The 25,729-nt window shown below is 39.7% G+C and overlaps 1 protein-coding gene across 3 annotated transcripts in view; it reads right to left on the bottom strand.

The window, feature by feature from the left end:
* Window positions 1–992: 992 nt before the first annotated feature.
* The window catches only part of ABCG2 (ATP binding cassette subfamily G member 2 (Junior blood group)), a 173,114-nt gene continuing 148,377 nt past the window's right edge, over window positions 993–25,729 (bottom strand). For all 3 annotated transcript variants that reach the window (XM_059173248.1, XM_059173255.1, XM_059173263.1), the window contains 9 exons: window positions 24,437–24,541; window positions 23,238–23,485; window positions 18,256–18,338; window positions 11,851–11,940; window positions 10,577–10,701; window positions 8,936–9,090; window positions 4,036–4,125; window positions 3,100–3,182; window positions 993–1,208 (listed from right to left, as the gene is read on the bottom strand). In XM_059173248.1, the coding sequence (XP_059029231.1) occupies window positions 1,061–1,208; window positions 3,100–3,182; window positions 4,036–4,125; window positions 8,936–9,090; window positions 10,577–10,701; window positions 11,851–11,940; window positions 18,256–18,338; window positions 23,238–23,485; window positions 24,437–24,541 (1,127 nt within the window). In that variant the 3' untranslated portion in view covers window positions 993–1,060. The remainder of the gene's footprint in view (window positions 1,209–3,099; window positions 3,183–4,035; window positions 4,126–8,935; window positions 9,091–10,576; window positions 10,702–11,850; window positions 11,941–18,255; window positions 18,339–23,237; window positions 23,486–24,436; window positions 24,542–25,729) is intronic.

Below are 25,729 nucleotides of genomic sequence, written 5' to 3'. Positions count from 1 at the left end.
TGATGGGGACGGGGTGCGAGGGGGGCTTTCGTGGGCCCATCATGTTCTGTTTCTGCCCCTAGGTTCTGTAGTTGCACCTGCGTGTTCCTTTTACGATAATTCACTGGACTCGACCTTTCCCTATGTTACCCTGCCATTAAAAAAGTGAAGAAATTCTTCCCCGGTACCGATAAAGGTTAGAATGAAGGGAGAATCTGGGACTAAGAGATGTCTATGTGGGAATGCAGACATCTGCATGGGGGCGGTTATGACAGGGTATTCTAAATTCAAGTTTTCGGAGCCGGGAAGGATCTTGGTGGTCCCCAGGTCCTGGCACAGACCATTCTATCTGGAGCAGCCCCAGAAGCGCTGACGCAGCCAGGCGCACAGGGTGCCGTTGTGACACGCACGCAAGTCACAGACCCCTGACCTGCCCCAGCATGGCTGTGAACCGCAGGCCCTCCACACCTGGTCCAGAGGCTAGCCGAGCCCCCTGTTGTGTTCTGATTCCACAACAGAGCCATCACAGTAAGTTTTCATAACCTTCAAAGGCTCAGCAAAGCTGCTTCTCTCATAACAGCTGTTTTTACCCCATCAATCACACCGGGTTCTTCCAACACTGTGTAGACTTCATACTTCCACCGCTGCATCTCTGTGTTTGTTGTTACTGTTTACTAAGTAACGGCAGATCCTAGATTTGAACAGTGGTGGAACTGGAGGGCAACGAACCTCTACTTGTTTTAAAGATGAGGAAATTGGTGTCACAGATGTTCAGAACCCGTCACTAGTTCCTAGAATTCAATTCTTTATTAGGTCGTCAAATTAACCTAGATGCTTCCCCCGTAGTTACTGTGTGATTAGATGAACTGATATGCAGTTCCTCACAGCACTAGTTTATGACCTGGGTTCTTTTGTGTATAACTCAGTTCATAGTGGTGTCTGTGGTTGTCTGTGCTGAAAATAATTCTTGCTGAACGGTACAATGCCAAAGGAAAAGACAACAGAAACACGTCTGAAAACTTAAAATGTCAAGATGCCCCCTTTTTAATGTGTGGATCAATCATGTAAATTAAAGGGGAATTTAGGAATATTTTTTAAGAAATAACAATTTTAGGTAGGCAATTGTAAGGAAGATAACAATCATACATGCCAAGGCTACATGATTCTTCCACAGGCCCCATGGGGAGATATCGATGCCCTGGTTGAGCAAAAATTCTTCGCCTGTACATCTGAAATTCAACAGAAAGAGAATATGACTTCATTCTTAGCATTTGCCAAATTCTACTAAATTAAATTCACTCCTCCCGGGATGCCTATGTGGCTCAGTGGGTTAAGTCTCTGCCTTTGGATCAGGTCATGATCTCAGGGTCCTGGGATAGAGCCCCACATTGGGCTCTCTGCTCAGCAGGGAGCCTGCTTCCCCCTTTCTCTGCCTGCCTCTCTGTCCACTTGTGATCTCTCTCTCTCTCTGTCAAATAAATAAATAAAATCTTTAACCAAAATTAATTATTAATTATTTCACTCCTCCCATAGGTTTCCAAGGGTCAAATAACTATGCCTTTATATATAGTAGGTAACAGACAATGAGTGCTTACAAATCTGCTAGATACTATGTTGAGCAACCCACATGTAACAGTTTAGTTAATCCCTAAAACAATCCAGTGGGGGTTCGGATATACCTGTAAAAGATGAAGAGGCTAAGGTTTAAGGAACTTAGGTCCAAGGCCACAGACTCACACTGTGAACCAAGTTGCTAATCGCTGCAAATTCATTTGTTTCCAGATCTACGATGCTGCTCTCTTTGAAGGGCAGAAACATTAATCAAGTAATTTGCCCTCACTCCTGATGGGGTAAACCTCAGTTTTAACAGAAGGCATCAACAGATAACAGATGACATTATTACCAAGACAGTCAAAGCTCTTTCTAGAACTCATCACCCACAAATCAGCCATGCAAACGAACACAAGCTAAGAATTTTGCAACTGGGTAGAGAGGTGAGCAAGGGCTTCCTGGCACTGTTGCAGTTCCATCCACTCTTGCAGCAGGACTGGAATGAGCCCAGCAGATGCCTGGCTGCAAGCTGTCACCAGCAGGCCCCTTAATGAGGGGGAAGCCTCAGTGGCAGCTGAAGCAGAACACCTAGCACCGTTTAGAAAAGCACCTGGCTTTTCTAAAACATCTGGTACAGCCTTAATTATTCCTTGTTCCTTAATTATTCCTTAATTATTCCCCATTTTTGTGCAACTCTTGAAATCTGGCAGTTCAAAAAAAAAAAAAATTGGTATGGCCAGACAAAAGACAGAGAGTGGGCAGAATAAAAAAGATGCTCTTTGCAGAGGTTTTCTAGAAATACTTCAAACTAGCAATGTGTCCTGTTACTAAGAATTATTTCATGAAGGTCCATAAGATTTTTGATACCAGCATCCTCTTTTCTTTCATTAGTTAATGTATCAAAGTCAAACCGTTAACAACAATCATGGATAAGGAAAGTGTTACTCAGTTTTTAAAACATCCTCTTGATTTTATGGAAATCTGCATTTCTGTTTTATTGACACTATGCAATAAATGCAAATTCTTTCTCATGACTGAAATGTGTTTCCTTCTTTAGAGGCACATGCTTTAATAAGGGTATTCCAAGTCAGTTTAAAAGAAAAAAAAATAGCTGTGCAGACTTCAATTTCTTCATGCCTCCTATTTAGGTGCAGGAAGAAGGGGCAGGTTCCTCGAGTGTGCCAGGGAAATGTTCTGCTCCTGGCCTCGGGTTGGGCTTCCAAGAAGCTGTAAGTTCATGAATCTGTACACTTGCCATAATCCATAAATTCCAATATCCTAAGGCTTTGCAAAAATATCAAAGCAGCTCATTTCAAACTCAGGTGTTCTGAAAATAAAAGCTAAAATCCACAATTCAAAACAGCATTTTAAAAAGGCCCCAAATGAACAACTCATCAGAAACATTTCCCCAACTTAACTATAACTTGGACTGTAGTAGAACATCAAGGAGACGTGCACTGTGCACAGGTCTGCAGTAGAAGCACCCTCAGCAGCCACATGGTCCAGTGGCCTTTCTACATGACACCCCAAGAGTAAGCAAATCCATTCTGACAATGAGTACAAACTTACATTGCATAGCTACAGGTATCATTCCCTGTTACGTTGACTCCTGGGCAGAAGTTTTGTCCCAAAAATTCATTATGCTGCAAAGCCTATAACACAGGGGGGATGAGACAAGGTAAATGGTTTTAAATTTCAAAAAGTCTCCAGAGAATGATCATGTCCTCCTAGTTTAATCTTTACTGCTATTCCTAAAAACAAACCAAGCCTCACATTCATGGTCTTGGTCACATCAGAACAGTCAAAATTCTTTTCCCTGGCAACTAACTGGGTGGCCTATGTCGGGCTTTTGGCTTCTAAAACAAAGGCTTTAAAAAGTATTTGGCAAAGAGGGGAGACCTGTGGCTATCCTACCCATAGCTCCTTCCTCCTCCTAATTTTATAATCCCACAAACAGTGGGATTAAAATCATAAAACGGTAGTCCGTGACTGTTGTTAATTTACAGCATCTATTTAAGGACGTTTTATATTGTTCCTGTTTATTTTATTCAAAACCAGTGCTAATTCTTGGGAGTCAGAACCCCAATCGTACTATACTAAGACACAGTTTTCTGTGGACTTGATGAGCTTTTTCTAAAGCCAATAGAGTAGCTGTATTATATGCTCTTCTTCTTCTAATTTCAATATAAAATATATATTCTAGCCCCCCCCTTCTCTATTTTCGTGTGGAACTGAAATGCAACAACAGTTTTTCATATCCATTAGTCAATCTTTCTCCTTTCTGTGGAGTTCTCTTTCCACCCCTCAGCACCCTCGGACAGCAGCGTGACTGGGGAAACCTCAGGGGATGATGGAGGTGAAACTCTTCTTCATCGCTCGGAAAATGAAACCCCTGGGAGACTTTCACAGTTCATGGCTGGGGTAATGACGTTGGCAGGCTTTATTCTGGTTGTTCCTAGCTTGGGAACAATGAAGCAGTCACAAGGACAGATGAGGAAAACTTACCGCATAGCCGTATCGAGGAATGCTGAAGTACTGAAGCCAGGAGAGCCAAGGCGCAACGGTTCTGAGATTTACCAACAGCCCCGAAAATATCTACGGAAAGAAAATGCCAAGAATCAGACCTGGTGAAGGGATTTCATGGCGAATTACAGAGAATAATTTCTGAGTCCCCTACAACCTTCACAAACATTTCTTCTAAGACTTCCCTTTGCGTACGTATGCCCCGCTCGAGCTGAGGCTATTCGTGGTTGTAAAGGAATGACAACATATCTCTAATCCCTATGTCATCTAATTGGAAGACCCTTCATTGTCAAGGCTTTTACTTTTGGTGACTGCCCACGATGAAAGATCAATAAAGTACTGACTGTCCCAGCGATACCATCACTCTATGCTTACACCAAGAAACTTACCAGAGCAGATCCTGAACATCTCCTGCCCCTCTCTACTTCCCTAACACAGTAAGATCTGTTATTTACAAGGGCTTGCATTCTATCTCCGCGTGACTATAGAAATAATCTGGCGTTCGGGATGCATGCTTAAAATAACCCAAAGCCTGGGGCGCCTGGGTGGCTCAGTGGGTTAAGCCGCTGCCTTCGGCTCAGGTCATGATCTCAGGATCCTGGGATCGAGTCCCGCATCGGGCTCTCTGCTCAGCAGGGAGCCTGCTTCCTCCTCTTTCTCTGCCTTCCTCTCTGCCTACTTGTGATCTCTCTCTGTCGAAAAAATAAATAAAATCTTAAAAAAAAAAAAAAACCCAAAGCCTGGAACTTATACACAGAATAACACGGAGTAGTACAGACTAACATATGGTGAATACCTTCATTTAAAGCTACCAAAAAGCCGTCTTACGGTGAAGGACCGAGGCCAGCAACAGATGGCTACATGAGAGAAGGTATATATTTAACTTTTAACTGGCAGTAGGTATGCTGGGATAGACCTAACAATGACAATGTTGGAGTGACTACGTATTCCTGAACTTGACTTAACCAGGTGCTTAACAGAGGAGACACTGCATCTCTGAGGAAAATGTGGTGTTATGACTGGTTTTAAAGGATCTATATACAAACTTCTAAATAACAATAAGATGAAGCATCTAATACATTATCTAGAACATTTTTATAAATTGAAGACACCTTATGTATTGGATAACATGATAGAAAACATATGGGAAGGTTTATCACTTTCTCAATAACGATTAGATTGGTAGATGTCAAACTCAGAAATGGAAGACTTAAACTTTGGCAAAAATTTGTTCTAATTATGCTCCTTTTAAGGACATCTCTCCTCCTCTAGCAGAAAAAAACACATGTATTAAGTAAACAGGCTAACGTTCCTGTTCACTTGACGTTAAGGGGCAAGGTGGTAACTAGCTGATTCGCTTACTGATCCATCTATGTACAGGGAAAATGAAGGGACACGTAAGGTTAGGCTTCAGTAACCTTACTGAATAGGTAGGCAGAAATAGATTGGTATAAGAGAATGTCAGGAACCCAGAAGGGAGGAGACACAGTACTCTGTGGACTTTGGAACTTTTCAGTGTTTTTATTTTTTTTTTTAAGATTTTATTTATTTATTTGACAGGAAGAGAGAGATCACAAGTAGGCAGAGAGGCAGGCAGAGAGAGAAGGCGAGGCAGGCTCCCTGCTGAGCAGAGGGCCCAATATGGGGCTCGATCCCAGACCCTGAGATCATGACCTGAGCCGAAGGCAGAGGCTTAACCCACTGAGCCACCCAGGTGCCCCTTCTCAGTGTTTTTAAAACACCCCTTTTCAAAATACAGGAGGGACCCACGATAGACTACCCACACTGCAAACTGTTCCACTTCTCATGGAGCTTAGCTACTCCCTTGGAGGGGAGTATATCCAGCCAAACCATTAAGCCACTGCTTAAATAAGTCTAACCCGAGCACAGAAGTTGGGCAATTAACCTGATGCTTTTATGAGGGAATCTTACAATCAAAATTTTTCTGGGTTTTGTGGGTTTTTTTTTTTTTTAGAAGTTTCTGTTTAAATTCCAATTAGTTAACATACAGTGTACTATCAGTTTCATGTGCCCAATTTAATGATCCAACACCTCCATACAATACCTGGTGCTCGTCACAAGTGCCCTCCTTTATCCTCATCACCTCTGTGACCCAACCCCCTAACCACTTCAGTCTGCTCTCTATAGTTAAGTCTGTTTCTTGGTTCGCCTCATTTTTCCCCCTAAGATCGTTTGTTTTGTTTCTTTAGTTCCACATATGAGTGAAATCTTGTGGTATCTCTGACTTGTTTCACTTCGCAAAATGCTCTCTAGCTCCATCTACATCATTGCAAATAGCAAGATTTCATTCTTTTGATGGCCGAGTAATATTCCATTCTGTCTATCCATCTTCACATCTTTTTATCCATTCAATAGTCAGTTGACATTTGAGCGCTTTCCATAATTGGGCTATTGTTGATAATGTGTTTACAAATATAGGGGTGCATGTATCCCTTCAAACCAGTATTTCTCCTCCCTCTGGGTAAATACCTAATAGTGCAGTTACTGGATGGTTATGGATCTTGGTGCAAATGTAAGTGGGATCAATACCCTGATTTTTCTTTCTGCCGCTTCATTATTGGTGTATAGAAATGCAACAGGTTTCTGTACATTGACTTTGTATCCTGTGAATTGATGTTCTAGTTCTAGCAATTTTTGGTGGTCTTTTGAGTTTACTATAGAGTATCATGTCTACAGACAGTAAAAGTTTTACTTCTTCTTTACTGATTAGGTACCTTTCATTTCTTTTTGGTGTATGATTGCTGAGGATAGGACTTGTAGTACTATGTTAAATAACACTGTTGAGTGAGGACATCCATGTCTTGTTCCTGACCATGGAGAAAAAGCTCTGTTTTTCCCCACTGAGAACAATACTGGCTGTGGGTTTATTGTATATGGCCTTTCTTATGTTGAGATAAGTTCCCTCTATCCCTACTTTGTTGATGCTTTTTATTAAAAAGGGATACTGTACTTTGTGAAATACTTTTTCTGCATCAACTGAGAGAAGCATATAGTTCTTATCCTCGCCTTTATTAATGTGGTGAATCATGCAGACTGATTGGCAAATACTGAACTACACTTGCAGCCCAGGAGTAAATCCCATGGGACTGTGATGAATGATTCTTTTAATGTACTGTTAGATTCAATTTGCGAGTATTATACTAAACATTTTTCCATCCTTGTTCATCAGAAATATTGGCCTGTAGTTCTCTTTTTCAGTGGAGTCTTTTTGGGGGGGGGAATAGGGTGATGCTGGCCTCATAGAATGAGTTTGGAACTTTTCCTTCCATTTCTATATTTTGGAATAGTTTGAGAAGAATAGGTATTAACTATTCTTTAAATGTTTGGTAGAATTCCCCTGGAAAATCCTCTGGCCCTGGACTCTAGTTTGTTGGGAGATTTTTGATGACTGAATCAATTTCATTGCTGGTTATCAGTCTGTTCAGGTTTTCTATTTCTTCCTCTTTCAGTTTTGGTAGATTATAGGTTTCTAGGAATTTGTCCATTTCTTCCAGGTTGTTCAATTTGTTAGCGTATAGTTTTTCATAATATTCCCTTAGAATTCTTTGTATTTCTGTAGTGGTATTATTTCTCCTCTATCATTTGTGATTTTATTTATTTGGATCCTTTCTCTTTTCTTTTTGATGAGTCTAGCTATGCATATATCGATTTTACTAATTTTTTTCAAAGAACCAGCTCCTGATTTCACTGATCTGTTCTATTGGGCTTTTTTTTTTAGTTTCTGTATCATTTATTTCTGCTCCAATCTTTAATATTCCTTCTTTCTGCTTGCTTTAGGCTTCATTTGTTGTACTTTTTATACCTCCTTTAGGTATAAGGTTAGATTGTTTATTTGAGATTTTTTCTTCCTTCTTGACGTAGGCCTATATTGCTATATACTTCGCTATATATATATGTCTCGGGACTGCTTTTGCTGCATCCCAAAGGTTTTGGACCATTGTGTTTTCATTTTCATTTGTTTCTATGTATTTTTTTAATGTTTTGATTTCCTGATTGACCCATTGATTATTTAGTAGAATGTTGTTTAACCTCCATGTATTTGTAGTCTTTCCAAATTTTTTCTGGTGGTTGGCTTCAAGTTTCATAGTGTTGTGGTCAGAAATATGTAGGGTATGATCTCATATGGTATGATCTCAACCTTTTTGTACTTATTGAGGACTGATTTATAACCTAGTATGTGATCTATTCTGGAGAATGTCCCATGTGCACTTGAAAACAATGTGCATTCTGTTGCTTTAGGATGAAATGTTCTGATTATATCTGTTAAGTCCATCTGGTCAAGTATGTCATTCAAAGCCATTGTTTCCTTGTTGATTATCTGCTTAGATGGATCTGTCCACTGCTATAGGTAGGGTGTTAAAGTCCCCTACTATTATTGTATTATTATCAATAAGTTCCTTTATGTCTGTTATTGTTTTATATATTTGAATGCTCCCATATTGGGGGCATAAAGATTTACAATTGTTAGATTTTCTTGTTGAACTGTCCCCTTTACCATGATACAGTGTCCTCTTTCATCTCCTGTTACAGTCTTTGGCTTTAAAGTCCAGTTTGGTTTTTGAAGTTTCAGTTTATCAAGGTTTCACTATATGTCACCCAAGAAGCATCTTTTAAGAACTCATGTGTAACAAAATGTTAACTAAAGTTATAGCAATTATATTAGAACAGTAGCCAAAAAGGCTCGGTAATGCCAAGAAAAATCTGTATATTCTCTAATATAAGCTATCCCTCAATACATGGTCTCCTTAAAGCACAGGATCCCATTTACAGAATCCTCAAAGCAGGTTTAGGTAACAGGCAAATCTGTGGAAAGGAACAAGGGGAAATAACTAGTTCTCAGAGAAGCACAGTTCCTACTCACCATCATAAACACAAAGGAGATGGTCATGAGAAGTGTCGCTATGGATACCACACTCTGGCCTGCTGCTATGGCCAGTGCCATAGAACTGGCCGAATAAGCCACCATCATAAGGGTGAACATCATGACGAAGAAGGCCTCCACAACTGGTTTCAAGCCTTAGTTGGGAAGGAAAGAAGGTGTTGAATCCACCTGCCAAAGTAACTGTGTATTTGGGATTGCTTCCTATGCAAAGCATTATAATATTTGGAGAAACTAATACCAAAATGAAGAATATTCATCCTCTATTCAACAACCTTGGGTCACCAATTTCATTACCAGTCCCCCCCTCCATATTACTGTATAAAGTTATCATAGTTTCTTTTTTATACTTGTTGCATAAGCACATTTCCGTGTAACATCTCTGCTCCTCCTTTATTTATAATTATTAACAATTTCTGAGTATTTGAGATGGAGAGCTCCAGGCAACACAACTGGCCCCAATTCTATTGCCTTTTTTTCTAAGAACAAAACTTGTCAAGAGCATATTTTTTTTTTACTCAAACATCACCACGTGTCTGTTTGCTATCACTGCATTGAGTAAAGAAACTGGGAAGATTAGGTGACCTCCCAGTGGTTTCAATATCGGGGGGAATGTCTCCACATTCCAAGTTCCCCAAGACAAAGCACCATATTAATTCTGGGATTGAGGGTGGGGTTAAATAAATTTCCTAAAACTACTTTATAAATGATAATGGACTAATACCATGGATCATACAATCTGAAGGTTTTGGAACAGCTGTCAAATTTGATTCTGAGGATCTAGGTTCTATGCCTAATTCTTCATGACACACCTCTTATTTATAAAATGGAAGTTTAAACTCAATCAGTTGGTTTTTTTTCTGTAGTGCGTTACTTATATATATTTTTTAAATAAAAGATTATTTCTGATGTGTGTTTTTGCCTCAGTGAAAATATAAGGACATTATGATACAATGAGCCTAATGCACAAATGAATCTAACTACACCTATCGAACAAGTATTTGTATTAAACCAGGAAGCCCTGAAAGTCACTGTCTTTCACTATCTTTATGTGTAAACACACAGACAAATATAATAATAAAAGTACAAATACATAGTAAGTATCCCAGCTCCTCTATCATAGTCTCAAATAGTTTTGTGAATTCTTTCCATGTTGATAAATGACACACAGCATCTTTCAGTAAAATTGAGTTTTTTTTTTTGTTTTTTTTTTTTTTAAAGATTTTATTTATTTTATTTGACAGAGAGAGATCACAAGTAGGCAGAGAGGCAGGCAGAGACAGAGGGGGAAGCAGGCTCCCTGCTGAGCAGAGAGCCCGATGCGGGGCTCGATCCCAGGACTCTGAGATCATGACCTGAGCCGAAGGCAGCGGCTTAATCCACTGAGCCACCCAGGCGCCCCAGTAAAATTGAGTTTTATAAGTAGTTTTAAAAGTTAGTTTAGGGCAAGTCTTGATAAAAATGTCCTCAGGGAACAGTTATTTCAGAGTATGCATGTGGATAGATGTCTCCTTATCTCACTGGCTTGGTTTAGAGTTTGAGAACCAAAATGAAGCTGGTAAAGAAATTGGCTTGCCCTCATATTGAAGAGTAAAGACACAAACCTTTTGTTATACTGCTTACCTAACAAGAAGTATATTATACAAGTAAATATAATACTTGGTAACATCCTCATGGGTAGTAAATCAGATAACAGTTTTCCAAAGAAATAAGACGACACTCTGTAGTATCCACTGATATACTCATGTCTAAAAAAGAAAAATTCATCCTACATTAGTTAAGGAAGGCAGAAACCAGATTGGGCTGCTTGCTTATCTGCAGACTTCCGCCACCACCAAGGGTCAAATGACTACAGCTTCTCACATCCCTGAGGTGAACCTCCATCCTGTCAGCATCAGGCACCATCTTGGGTGTGAGCCTCACCTGTGTTGTCACCCCCACACAAGTCTGTGCAATACCCCTCTTCTCATTATAGAACTCCCTCTGGATGCCATCCATTCCGCTCCGAGCGCCCACTCCCAGTGAGTAGATCTGCATCTCCTTCCTCTCTTCCAACACTGGCTCTCCTTTAAGAATAGCACTCCAGTAGCTGAGCTCAGTTATGGTAGAGGCTTTATTTTCTTTCCACTTCTGATTATGAAGGTGGTGGCTCTGCTATCCTCCAAGCTTCCTAAAGCAGCCCTGGATCACTTACTCAACTCTCATGACAAAAAGAAAATGGCACTTCTTCCTTCAACAATCACACCTTTCAACCACACATCCCTGTCAAATCCTGCTTCCTTCCCTCTCCAGTTTTAGATCCCTTCCTCTTCCTGGCATCTTCCTCCTGTAATTCCAAACTCCTCCACCAATATCATTCTTTCCCTCTAGAATGATTCCTTTCTTCAGTATGGGAATATGGGCAAACTTGTCCAACTTTGGAAAACACAGGAAACAAAAGAGCCCTTACTTTATTTTAAGGCCGCCCTTTGGCTCCTTCCATTTCCCTTCCATTGAGGGCTAAGTTGGGTCCACATTCTTTGTCAGCTTGACCTCCACATCTTATGTTTACTGCTCAGCCTACTACTTTCTCTCTACCAAGCCCCTCTGACTTTGCCTGTGTGAGCCATCATGACTTCTCATCTGCTTAAAAACAAAAAATCCTTTTTTGCCCCTTTATCGCTTGCTTTTTCTGCAGCATTTGGATTTGCTGGCTCTGCCTTAATCTTAAACTCCTTTCCCCCTTAGTATCAAGCCCTACATGCTCAATGATTGTCCTCACAACCTCTGGCTGCTTTTTCTCAAGTAACGTGGGCAATCCCCAGGAACCAAGCTGTGGCCCAACACTGGATATGACCAGTTTGACCAACAGCCCCTGATACCGGAGAGTCCCCTTCCTGGAACAGAGACCTACTCACATAAAGAGCTTCTTCTCAACCACAAAGAGCTCCACAGCTGACACACTGCTGAAACACTGGTTGGTCGTCAGGAAGAAGAGCACCCCTGACCTGCAATGAAAGAAAAGTGGGGGGCGGGGGGGAAGCACTGCAATCAGTGAAACATTCTTAGGTCAATTTTCTAATTGTGAAATGCTCTCCTCAAAGGATACCTCATAACATTAAATAGAAACTGTTCTGGTTAAAACAGGGAAGTATGCGCACCATCAGCCTTCTCCCCACCATCTCTGGGTATCCACAGTGGTACCCTTCAGAGTCCACAAAGCACAGTCTGGAAGTCTTTGTCCTGGGCTGCCATGGATTAAATTGGGTTCTCCCCCACATTCCTACGTTAAAGCCCGGACCTTCAACGTGATGATATTTAGAGACAGTGTATTTGGGAGGTAATTAGATTTAGATGAGGTCATGAGGGTAAGGCCTCACAATGGGATTAGCACCCTTAAAAGACAGGGGAGAGACATCAGAGTGTACTCTCTCTGCCGTGTGAGGACACAGCAAAAAGGTAGCCACCTGTGAGCCAGGAAGATAGCTCTCATTGGAATCTGACCATCCTGATCTCTAGAAGTATAAGAAATTATTGTTTAGACAATTGTTTAAGCCACACAGCCTACGGTTCTTTGTGATGGCAGTCTGTGCTGATGAATATGTAGGTCATAAAAATATTATCATCTTGAATTTTAACTAACAAATCAACAAGTATCAGGCTCAGGTTATGGTCTCAGGGTCCTGGGATTGAGCCCCGCATCAGGCTCTGCTCAGCAGGGAGGCTGCTTTCCCCTCTCTCTCTGCCTGCCTCTCTGCCTACTTGTGATCTCTCTCTCTCTCTCTGTCAAATAAATTAAAAAAAAATCATTAAAAAAAAAAAAACGACAACAGCAGCAACAAATACCATTCCTAATGTATGAAGGGAGAAAGAGTGAACCAAATAAAGCCTGCAAAGCTTAAAAACCTCTATCAGCCACCGTTTTTTTTAAAAAAGAGATTTATTTATTTATTTGACAGACAGAGATCACATCATATCATATCAGCCCACAACTGTCGAGAGCCTTGATGTTGTCCTTGACAAGCCACACCAAAATGGTTTCCAACATGCTCAAAAGAGAAAACATGGGCAGCTGGGTGGCTCAGTGGGTTAAAGCCTCTGCCTTCGGCTGAGGTTGTGATCTCAGCGTCCTGGGATGCAGCCTCACATCAGGTTCTCTGCTCAGCGGGGAGCCTGCTCCCCTTACCCTTCCACCTGCCTCTCTGCCTACTTGTGATCTCTGTCTGTCAAATAAATAAATAAAAGCTTTAAAAAGAAAAAAAAAGAGAGAAAACAAAATGATGTTTTGTTTTGTTTTTTTTTTTAAAGAATTTATTTATTCATTTGACAGAGAGAGATCACAAGTAGGCAGAGAGGCAGTCAGAGAGAAAGAGGAGGAAGCAGGCTCCCCACCGAGCAGAGAGCCCGATGCGGGACTCGATCCCAGGACCCTGGGATCATGACCCGAGCCGAAGGCAGTGGCTTAACCCACTGAGCCACCCAGGCACCCTAAAATGATGTTTATAAAGGAAAAATCTGTGTACCTGTAGGAAAAGGAAGACTACTAATGCTTCTTTCTCAGTAAAATAATTAAGGCTTTAAAAGGAAAATCACAGTTAATCTACACTTTGCTACACAAATGCGTGCTATGAAAGCATGCCAACATTCTAAAAACTGGTGTTGGGCTTCCCTTTATAACCAAACCATTTCATTGACATTGAGGACATGAGCTGACACTGAAAGAGCTAAAGTGACCCATCATTTAAATGACACAAGAATACAAGAGAACACTTTTAAAAATATATAAACCCGGGGCGCCTGGGTGGCTCAGTGGGTTAAGCCGCTGCCTTCGGCTCGGGTCATGATCTCAGGGTCCTGGGATCGAGTCCTGCATCGGGCTTTCTGCTCGGCAGGGAGCCTGTTTCCCTCTCTCTCTCTGCCTGACTCTCTGTCTACTGTGATCTCTGTCTGTCAAATAAATAAATAAAATCTTAAAAAATAAATAAAAATAAAAATATATAAACCCAAGTGTACAGCCTCTCAAAAAAAAAAAAAAAAAAAAAAGCTCATAGACACTTAGTAATTGTTTTTAACACCAAAAAAGAAAGAAAGAACTGAGAGAACAGAATGTTTTATTTTTATTTATTTATTTATCTTTGAGAACAGACTGTTTTATAAGTAAATGTTTATACAATAATTAATGAACAGAAAATAGCCAGAACTGGTACACAGAAGGCTATGTAACTTTTTCTACACAAGTAAGTCCACTAGCAAAGTAAAAGCTAATTTCAGAAACAAGAAACATGCAGAAAGAAAGAAAGATGGGACACACAACAATTTAGCTCAATTTGTTAAGCCTTATATCCATAACACTGTTATGTTCATCATGATTTTGAACTAGGAGATACTGCTATTACTTCTAAATCATATGGTTTGTTTTATAGTAAATAGTTTTTATTGCTAAATAATGCAAGGTATTCAAATTCTTTTCACTGGTAATCCAGGACTGTAATATCTACTTATTGATCCAAATATTTTTTAAAATATCTTTTCTGTTTATATTAATTTGTTTAGCAACCACCACAAGCCTGTAAGGTAAATATTAGGCCACAGAAGCTCATATACTACATACAAATTAAACCCAGCTTGTTAGTTAGAGAGGGGCACCTGGGTGGCTCAGTGGGTTAAGGCCTCTGCCTTTGGCTCAGGTCATGGTCCCAGGGTACTGGGATCAAGCCCCACATCGGGTTCCCTGCTCAGTGGGGAGCCTGCTTCCCTTCCTCCCTCTCTGCCTACTTGTGATTTCTGTTAAATAAATAAATAAAATCTTAAAAAAAAAAAAAAAAAGAAAGAAAGAAAAGGAGCCAAGAGCACGTCTTTGGGATAATTCATTCCTAAAGAGAACCAAACCACTGGCCTCCTAAGCAATTTCAAATGACAAAAAAGTGGCAGCAAGTTTATGTCAAAAATAAAATTAAAATAAATCCAAAGAACTATTTCTCCAGAAAACATTTGAAGAAACTGCTACACCTCTTCTTTATTTCTCTGGATTCTTCTACCAAGAATTCTAATGGTTAGATACCCAATTCCTCTTTAAAATTCCAGTTGAGGACAGGTTTTTCAATACTTTTCCAAATACTTCCCACTGCACAACACAAAAGGTCCATGGGCAATAGATCCTGTGACCTATATTCTGTGCCTGGTAAAAATATGGCATTTGCAATGGGTACAGATCATCAATGACTAGAAAGCTTGGAAGCAAGTGAGAGAACCCCACACCCTTCAGAGAAAGTAAAGGGAATAGCAGTGATATAACTCTGGAAATAAGCTTCCATAATAATTTCAACATGGAGTAACACTATCTGATCCCATACAGGAGATAATTTATTTTACTTGAGTGAGGAATTGAATTTTATGCTTATTCTTTCTTTTGTAAACAATCTGACATCAAAACAGATTCAACGTAAGCTACTGCAACTTTCCTCATATCCTTCTGGCAAAATGGGGATAACACCCCCATCTCTTGGGGCAGAAATCCGTATCCATGATTTAAAACAGAGCATAGTGCCTGGCATAGAACAGCTTTGTACATGAAGTATAAGGAGAAGTCTGCAGTCTTTGACACTGCTGAGCATAGACATTCAGAACATGCTAGAGCCCATTACCAAATCTCATCATGAAAAAATATTTTTAAGGGCACATGATGACTAAAACTCGGTAAGGTAAATGAACGTAAGCGCTAACCATATAACAGAAAAACCTGAGTGTCATCCACCTCCCCCGAGCAAACAAATCAAAAAAATAGAAAAAAATTATTTACAAACAAAAGAAAAAACAGATAAACTGGACTACATCAAAATTTAAAACTTCTGTGTTTCAAAGGACACTCAACAGTGAAAAGATGATCCACAGAATGTCAGAAAATATTTGCAAATTTAGACCTGATAAAGGATTAATATCCAGAATATATAAAGAACACTTATAGTTCAATAATTTGAATCTCCAATTAAAAAATGGGCAAAGGATTTCTCCACAGAAGATTTCCCCAAAGAAGATACACAAATGGCCAATAAGCACAAGAAACGGTTCTTAATAGGGTGCCTGGGTGGCTCAGTTGGTTGGACAACTGCCTTTGGCTCAGGTCATGATCCCTGAATTCCAGGATCGAGTTCCTCCTTGGGAGGTCGCCTTGGGGGGTCTGCTTCTCCCACTGAACTTCTCCTCTCTCATGCTCTCACTCACTTATTCTCTCTCAAATAAATAAATAAAATCTTAAAAACAAAAAAAAAAAAAAAGAAAAGAAAAGAAAAAGTTCTCAATATCACTAATCATGAGGGGAATGCAAATCATAAAACCACATCCCCTGACACCAACTGGGATGGCTATTATTATTTTAAAAAGAAAAGAAAAGGAAAAAGAACAGAAAATACTGTTTGGTAATGTTGTAGAGGAATTAAACACTTGTGCACTGCTGGTAGGAATGTCAAATGATACAACTGCTGTGGAAGATAAAATATTTCAAATAATCCAATAGCTCTACTTCTGAGTATAAATCCAAAAGAATTTAAAGCAGAGATTGAGACATATTTATTTGTACAACCACGTGCATAGCAGCATTGCTCAAGGAGGGGCAAAGGGCAGGCCACTCCAAGATGGGGGTCACAGCAACATGAAAATTATTTTGAGTTAAAAGCAATGAAAAAAAAAAAGCATTCAAGGCCTGCAGACTCAGGAAAACTTTTCATCTCAGGGCACCTGGGTGGCTCAGTCATTTAAGCATCTGCTTTCAGCTAAGGTCATGATTCTGGGTCCCTGGGATCAAGCCCTGAGAATGGCTCCTAGCAGGGAGCCTGCTTCTCCCTTTACTTCTGTCTGCCTCTCCCCCTTGCTTGTGCATGAAATTGTGTGCTTTCTCTGTCAAATAAATAAAAAAAAGAAAAAAAACTTCTTACGGGGTGCCTGAGTGGCTCAGTTGGTTAAGCAACTGCCTCAGGTCATGATTCTGGAGTCCCGGGATCGAGTTCTGCATTGAGCTCCCTGTTGAGCAGGAAGTCTGCTTCTCCCTCAGAACCCTCCCCTCTCATACTCTCTATCTCTCATCTTTCTCTCTCTCTCTCTCAAATATATAAATAAAATCTTCTTTAAAAAAAAACCTTCTTATCTTCCCCTCAACTGCCTAAATTTACGTTAGAAAGGAGAACCTGTACCAGGGAGAGAGCCATTAAGAAAGATGCCTCTTTGCCTAAGAAACTTATTTGCATAAAGAGGGCAACCTTTGTTTTCCAAACATCTCCCAACTTTTTGCTAAGGTCTTTCTTCCCTTACCCTAACCACCCTTCTCCTTAATTCATATAAGCATCGTGTTATCTCACTGCTTTTGGAATTTGCATTTCTGTGTGGATTACCTGTACACATGCTATTAAATTTGATTTTCTCCTGTTAATCTGTTTCATGTTAATGTGATGCTTAGTCCTACTAGAAGGACTCTGAATGGCAGAGGAAATTCTTCCTCTCCAACATTCACAACAGCCAAAAGGCTGAAATAACCCAAGTGTCCAAGGACAGAGAAATGCATAAACAAATATGGTATTCCATACAATGAAATATTATTCAGCCTTTAAAAGAAAAGAAATCCTGACATACTACAATATGGGTGAACCTTGAAGATAACTATGCTAAGGAAAATGAGCCAGTCACCGAAGGACAAATACTGTATGATTCCACTTATATGAGTACCTTGAGTAGTCAAACTCAGAGACAGTAAGTATAATGGCCATTTCCAGGCACTAAAGAAAGGGAGAATGAGGAGTTGTTGTTCAATATGTACAGAGATGCAGTTTGAGAAGATGAAGAGTTGGAGTTGGATGGTTGTAATAGTTGTACAATAATGTGAATGTACTGGGAAGCCTGGATGGCTCTGTCGGTTAAATATCTGACTCTTGATCTTGGCTCAGGTCATGATCTCAGGGTCATGAGATCAAGCTCCACATCAGGATCTGCACTCAGTGCAGACTCTGCTTGAAATTCTCTCTCTTTCTCTACCATTCCCCATGCTCACATGCTCTCTCTAAATAAATAAATAAATTCTTTTACAAAGTAATGTGAATGTATTTAATGTCACTGAACTATATGCTTAAAACTGGTCAAGACAGTAAAAATTAACAACCTGTATAATCTGTACAAATTACATATTTATACAAATTACACATTCAGCTTGCAATTCACTGACTTATCCTGATCCTCAGTTGACTCTGTACTTGTCTCAAATCCAAATTCTTAATGAATTTTCATTACTTGAAAGATGTAACAGCACTTTCTCACAATCAAGATCCAAATTTACTTACCTATTCTGGATTCCTGTAGGATCATTTTTTAGATCATAGAAAATGGCACCTATAACCAATCCCAGGATGATTGTTACAATTATCTTTTCAAAAAGAAAAAGAAAAACAAGTTTTAATGCAAGATAAAAACTTAATACACTATTTATTATTACAAGATATGTAATTAAATTTCTCCATTGAGATACATGCTTCCAGTGGTTCAAAATCCTTGGGTGAATATAAAACAGTGTATGTTATGAGACTGCTTTCTAAATTAAAAAATAACTGATCCATGTTGGAGAGGCTGACAGAACACAATAACCCCTGAATGCCAAGGATCCCCCCAGTGATTCACCAGGCCAATTCAAGGTCCAGTTCAGGCTACAAGGCCTGGGAAGGCCAGCAGAACAATGGAAGCATCTGGCTAAGTCATTGGAGGAGTAAAGTCCAAATGGATAAGAGTTTTGACCTGAACTCTCAACCTTTTGTTCCAGTGAACATGCAGTTTTATATTTCAAGAAGTACAAGTAAAAACAGGATATCTTTACTCTTACTATTATAAATAAATACAATTTTTTGAGCACATATAAAAAAAATTCTAACAATGTTATTCTGCATGATAAGGAAACAGGCGTTAGCTGACCACCCACCTGACCTAGAGGACAGGGCTTGCCTGCACTGGAAAAGTGCAAAGTCATAGCCACCAAAGCATTCAGCCAGCTCTCTCTGAGGGCACTCAAATGCTGCCACTGCCCTTTCTCATGTCACAGCTCCTCTAGCAACCTTAGTCCAAGGACCTACAGCCAACAGTGTAGAACTAAGCTGCTTAGCCATTCTTACCTGCATTCACTTACTCGCTTTGGGGACTCCTAAGAACACTACATAAACATCACTTTTGTTTTTAAGACTGACAAAATGAGGGCACCTAGGTGGCTCAATCACGTCTGCCTTCAGCTCAGGTCATGATCTCAGGGTCCTAGGATCAACCCCCACAGCAAGCTGCCTGCTCAGCAGGTTGTCCTCCCTCTCCTACTCCCCCTGCTTATTTTCCCTCTCTTGCTGGGTCTCTCTCTGTCAAATAAATAAATAAAATCTTAAAAAAAAAAAACCTAATCTATAGTCACACATTAAATATCGCAATGTAAAGATGAATCTCTAAGAGTTATGATAGTGTTTTCCAAATTGGCTTGATGAGAAAAACCCATGGCACATTAAACAAACATTAAATCCTTTTACACAGATGATCCATTTACTCCCAGGTCATCCAAATACAACCTTTAGTTAAATGGCATTATCAGAAGCAAAGTCTGAACCACATAAATGACTACTTGAAATCTAAGCATGGCTGTAATATTACAAATATGAGATTTATCAGCAGGAAGCCATAAAGCAGTTTAATAGCCTCACATTCAAACACTTAAAGAAGTAAACCATACATACCAGATTAAAAACACTAAACCAAAGGTCGGTAAGCTAGGGTCTACTTCTGTTCAGCCCTCTAGCTAAGAACAGGTTTTACCACTCTTCTCGAATAGTGAGAGAAGGAGACTATTTCTTGCCACATGAAATTCTAATTTGGTTTGTGTCCATCAGTAAAGTTTTATTGGACCATAGCTATGATCATTTGTTTATGTATTATCTATCGCTCCTTTCTTGCAAAAATGGCAGAGTTGACTACCTGAGACAAAGACCACACGGCCTACAAAGCCAGAAGTATATACTATCTACCCCTTTACAAAAAAGATTTGCCTGCTCCTATCCTAACATGCCAGTATGTACAAATCAGAACAGCAGATGCTCAGAGAGATGCAGTGTTCTATCTTTGTTTTACAAGAGCTCCGTGAATTTGAGCACTGTTAGAACTCCTTCTGTCAAACAGTTCACTGAGGAGGCAAGCAGGGTGAACACGCAGCCCGGCAGCACTAGGCTGAGTCTATAGCTGAAGGAAGCCCAGCAACAGAAGATGCAGAATTATGCTGTATTAGAGAGAGCTCCACATTCTAGAAAGGGGATGCCTGTTACACTGCTGCTGGGAATGCCAACTGGTGAAGTCACTCTGGAAAACAGTACGGCTGGGAATGCCAACTGGTGAAGTCACTCTGGAAAACAGTACGGCTGGGAATGCCAACTGGTGAAGTCACTCTGGAAAACAGTACGGTGGTTCCTCAAAAAGTTGAAAATAGAGCTACCTTATGACCCAGCAACTGCACTACTATTATTTACCCAAAGGTAATTATTTACAAATCATTTACCTAATTCAAAGGGACGTATACATCCCTATGTTGCGGCATCATCTACTATAGCCAAATTATAGACAAAGCCCAAGTGTCCATCGACCGATGAACGGATAAAGAAGATGTGGCGTATATACAATGAAACATTACTCATTCTAAAAAAGAAGGAAATCTCACCATTTGCACAACATAGATGGAGCTAGAGAGCATTATGCTAGGCAAAATAAGTCAGAGAAAGACAAATACCATATGATTTCACTCCTATGTGGAATTGAAGAAACAAAAACAATCATAGGGGAAAAAAGAGAGAGGCAAACCAAGAAATAGACTCTTAACTATAGAGAACAAAGAGATGGTTCCCAGAGGGAAGATGGGTGGGTGGATGGATGAAAGAGGTGATGGGGCTGAAGAAGGGCACTTGTGATGAGCACCAGGGTTTGTATCAAAGTGTTGAATCACTGTATTGTACATCTGAAACTAACAATACACTGTATATTAGCTAACTAGAATTTAAATAAAAACTTAGGAAGAAAGAACTCCACATTCTAATCACATCCTGCCCAGCACTACTGTATGTGTGACTTGGACAAGATACTTAAAAATCACTTTTAGAAAAAAGAGAAATTTACATTATTTTCCAAGTAAAAAAATATAATGTATACATCACACTAAAGAATCAACTCCAGTACATTATCTCTCTGTTGAAAAAAATGGGTAAACAAGGCTAACCTCATTTATCAGATATCAATGATATCTGTTTCCAAATGATATCAAATCTTCTCTTAAAAAAAGAAAAAATTAACTTTGATTGATAGTACACAGAAGTGTTCATATTCTGAGAGAAATACAAAATTATAGTAGCAAAAATGTTTGGAGCAATTAACAGTATATCTTAAAGAGGGACAGAGATTCTGAGTACTAATACTTAAAAGGCAACAGCACCAAAGTACGAAAATTACGGCTCATGTGGTTAAGAAGTCAGTCATATCTTTTTTAAGATTCATTTATTTATTAGAGAGAGAGAAAGATCTCATGCACCCATGGGGTGGGGTGGACGGGGCAGAGGGAGAGAGTCTTAAGCAGACTCTACACTGAACAAGGAGCCCAACTCAGGGCTCAGTCCCACAACTCTGAGATTACAACCTGAGCTGAAACCAAGAGTCGGCCACTCAACTGACTATGCCACCCAAGTGCCCCAGGAAACGAGTAATATTCTATTAGTGTAGTGCCAACAACATGCCATCTTTTGGTACTCAACAGAAATCCAATGACTGATAATAAATAAAACCAACGACCCCCAAATAACTGGCTAAACTGATTTCCTTAAAAAGAATGGACCACTTCAACAGATGTAGTATATATACACAATGGAATATTATGCAGCCATCAAAAGAAATGAAATCTTGCCATCTGCAATGATGTGGATGGAACTAGAGGGTATTATGCTAAGCAAAATAAGTGAATCAGAGAAAGACAATTATCATATAATCTCTCTGATACAAGGAATTTGAGAGGCAGGGTGGGGGTTATGGGAGGTAGGGAAGGAAAAAATGAAACAAGATGGGATCGGGAGGGAGACAAACCGTAAGAGACTCTTAATCTCAGGTAACAAACTGAAGGTTGTTGGGGGGTAGGGACAGAGTGGCGGGTGATGGACATTGGGGAGGGTATGTGCCCTGTACCTATACCCCTGGGGCATATAATACATTACATATTAATAAAAATTAATAAAAAAGAAAAGATGGACCAACAAACTGGTAATACTAGGGGTTTGTAGAACAGAGCACCTGAGAATAACAACAATAAAGGGGTACTAATCAGCAACTACCAACAGAGCCAGCCAAAGGGGAAAAGAACATGATTTCCTTTTCATCAAAAGAAAGTTAATGGAAAAGCAAATAGCCTTATTTAGTAGAATTCAAGCCTGCTTACTATGTTGTGTTAATTGCCGACTGTTTAGGTACCTAGTGCTTTCCTAAGATGAGAACACCTAAATGAAGAAGGTCAATGATGAGGAAAACCACTTGCACACAGGCTCCTCCCAGAGAGAGCAGATGACCCCCGTGACCTTCAGCTGCATTCAGTGAATCTAGATGCCAGCTTCCCTGACCTCCTGACTTCAAATGCAATCAACCCCCTTCCACTCTGTCCCTCTCTCCTTTCTTTCTCTCTTCTCTTCCTTTCTCCCCCACTGTGCTTCAACTTTCTCCATAGCTCCTTTTACCATATGACTTGCTATCTATATCTAGTTCATTACTGTATGAATTTGTCCCCTGTCACTCCTCATAGGAAAACAAGCTCTATGAGAACAGGAGTTTTATTTTCACCGATTTTGTTCACCCCTGTATACAAGCTCCCAAAATGGCACACGTAGTCAATGAGTCAGGAAACGAATGTGTGCAGCCACCAGAAAACCCTAACTGTGGCTAAACACTTCATTTCACCATCTTTGAAGAAAAGATTTTTCAACAAAGATTACCCATTACAGCTAGTCTAAATCAACAAGAAGTCTTAATTAGGTAGTCAAAAAAAAAAAAAAAAAAAAAAAAACACCAAAAAAGTTTTCCATAATTTTTACTTATTTTACTTATTTTACTTATTTCATGGTGTTTCACTTATGCTATTGGCTATTTTTATATCCCAAATGGAGTGGAGATAAATAAATGGAAGCTTGAGTAGAAGATAAGCATAACCTTAATAGATTATATCAGAACCTAATGCTCCCACATGATTATGTCCCAGCATAATCCAAAGAATCTGCCAGGTTACCTGAGCTATAGAGGCCTGGGGATTACCCAGTAAGTTTTTGAATGAACGCTTGGAAATCCATCTGAGTTGATGACAGAAGGAGGTGGCATAGGTGATCTCCTTTAAGGCTGAGCTCTTCCTTTTCTGACCCTTTAGGACTTCATCTAACTCATCTTTCATTTTTCTGTGGAAGTCAGAGTTGGCATAAAACTCAGCTATTTTTTCTATGAGTGGAGTACCTCTCTTGGAAGGCTCTTCAGTCTCCTTGACTTTGGAATAAAGGTGGATAAAGAAGGGAAACATTATTCATAAAATAACAACTGATTTAGTCCATTTTCCTGTAACCCCTTTCTTTGGTTCCTCCCTAACATCATAATTCTAATGCTTGAGTATAAAAAATTATTAGATCTGTCATTGCTTTACAATATTAGAAAAATAGTTAATTGCCCGACTGCTTCCATAAACCTATGAATATAGCAAACCTACTGCCTTCTCCTAACTCTAACACTTGAACCCTAATTCTTTTAAAATAGACTACTTACCAGAAGGAGTTATAATTCCTGATATACAAACCTGGTCCTTGTTTTCTTCTCTATGCAAATATATAAATTGCCAAGTTTCTTATTTCAAAACATAATATAAATGGGTATTTTTAATGAAATTTCCCCGTAAAAGTGACACTATCACATGAATACTCATGTATACATTCAGTCAAAAATATACCAATCACGGAAAACAAAATCTATGTTGACCAGTGCTATAGAGTGAATGTTTATGTTCCCTCAAGATTTATATGCTGAAACCCAATCCCCAGTGTGATCGTATCTGAAGGGTGATTAAGTCGTATGAGAGTGTAGGCCTCATGAATGAGATTAGAACCCTTATAAAAGAGGCCCCTCCTTGCTTCCATCATGTGAGGAGGCATCGAGAAGATGGTCACCCATATTTGAACCAGGAAGCAGGTTCTCCACAGATACTGAGTCTTTAGTACCTTCACCTCGGACTTCTGACTCCAGAACTGTGAGAAATAAATGATTATTGTCTAAGCCACCTAGTGTATGGTATCTGTGGTAGGCAGCCCAAATGGACTAAGACAACTATTACCAGAGGACAGCATTAATGTAAATTCATGTAAAGCCATGTTTTCCTGAGCTGCCACATGGTTAAACTTCGGCCAATTCCATTCACAATAATCTGTGACTCTCAACAGATTCACATACCTTCACCCTCTTGGTCCTCTCTGTTCAGTTTCACAGCAGAGGAATCTCCATTAATGACATCCAGGAAGAAATCTGCAGGGTTATTATAAGGCTCACACTGGTAACCTACAAAAAAGAAGGCAACTCAGGTATATAAACTTGGTCTTGGAAAGTAAAAACTCACTTTCAGGGGTGAGAGAGGTGAGGCAGGGGAAGAGAACTTCTCCCTCAACTCTCTTTCTTTTCTCCCCTCTTCTCCTTTCACTGATTTACCCTTTCTTTTTTATACATTCAATCACATGAAATTTCAACAATGCTCCGTCTTCCAGAAAAACAACATACCCAAAGCCAACCTTAGACTCCCCAAAAGTCTGAAGTTAATAGCTGGTCCTTATTCGTCATAATTCATCAGGTCTCAAATGAAACCTGAAACAGCTATCAGTATGCACTGATGCTTATCAGAACTGCTTCAAAAATCTAATTTGGTCAAAGGGGAAAAAATTAAGTTAAAAAAAAAAAAAAAGGCTGTAGCTAGGACAAATGCTCCTTAAAGCAAAAATGCCAGGGCACAGCAAGACAGCACCTGGCAGAGGCCAGGGGTGTGTTCGGTTCTCCCAGTTCACCTGCCAAATGATCATGCGTTGTGCTGTCATAATTCCAATATAGAGAACAAATCCCCAGAGCAGCACTCCCAAGAGAATGTGACTGGCACAGGTGAATGCTTATCTCAACTCCTTGTGGCATGATCCTCTGACTCAAATTGACCTGTATTCTATTAGGTTCAACTCCCCTAAACTCCCTAGACTTTGTGTGCTTATTAACTTTAAATGAGAGAGATTAAACAAAAATCTCAGAAGATGGCTACTGAATATTTAAAACTGTATTTGGAGTCATGGAGCACCATCTGTAATCCTATCCAAATACCTCTAAAATGAAACAGACTGCATGAGTCATAAAAAAAATTATATATTTCCATTCTAAATAGAACCAGGCAGTCCAAAACTGTCAGAAGTGTTGGCCCCTCAAAGTAAGACTTACAATGAGTCATTCTATTGACTGGTAAGTCTCTTATACCCCCTCAAAGCCTAAATCTGTAATTTAATGTTACTAGAAAATTTTAAGTAGCATCTCCATGAATCCCAACCACAGCAGATCAACATCCCGTAAAAAGGAATGACATAAGAAAGCCTGATCCATAATCTGGACAAGAAGACAAAATATTGGGGGATATTATGAGACCTTTTCAAAAACGTTTGACTGACAGATAACTGGTTATGAGGCCAACACATTCACTGAACTGTTAGTGAAAGGTCA

This window comes from Mustela lutreola, chromosome 1 (genome assembly GCF_030435805.1).
Source record: "Mustela lutreola isolate mMusLut2 chromosome 1, mMusLut2.pri, whole genome shotgun sequence".
NCBI classification, from domain to species: Eukaryota; Metazoa; Chordata; class Mammalia; order Carnivora; family Mustelidae; genus Mustela; species Mustela lutreola.
The sequence above is the reverse complement of the archived record's forward strand: the minus strand, read 5'-3'. Positions and strand labels throughout refer to the sequence as shown.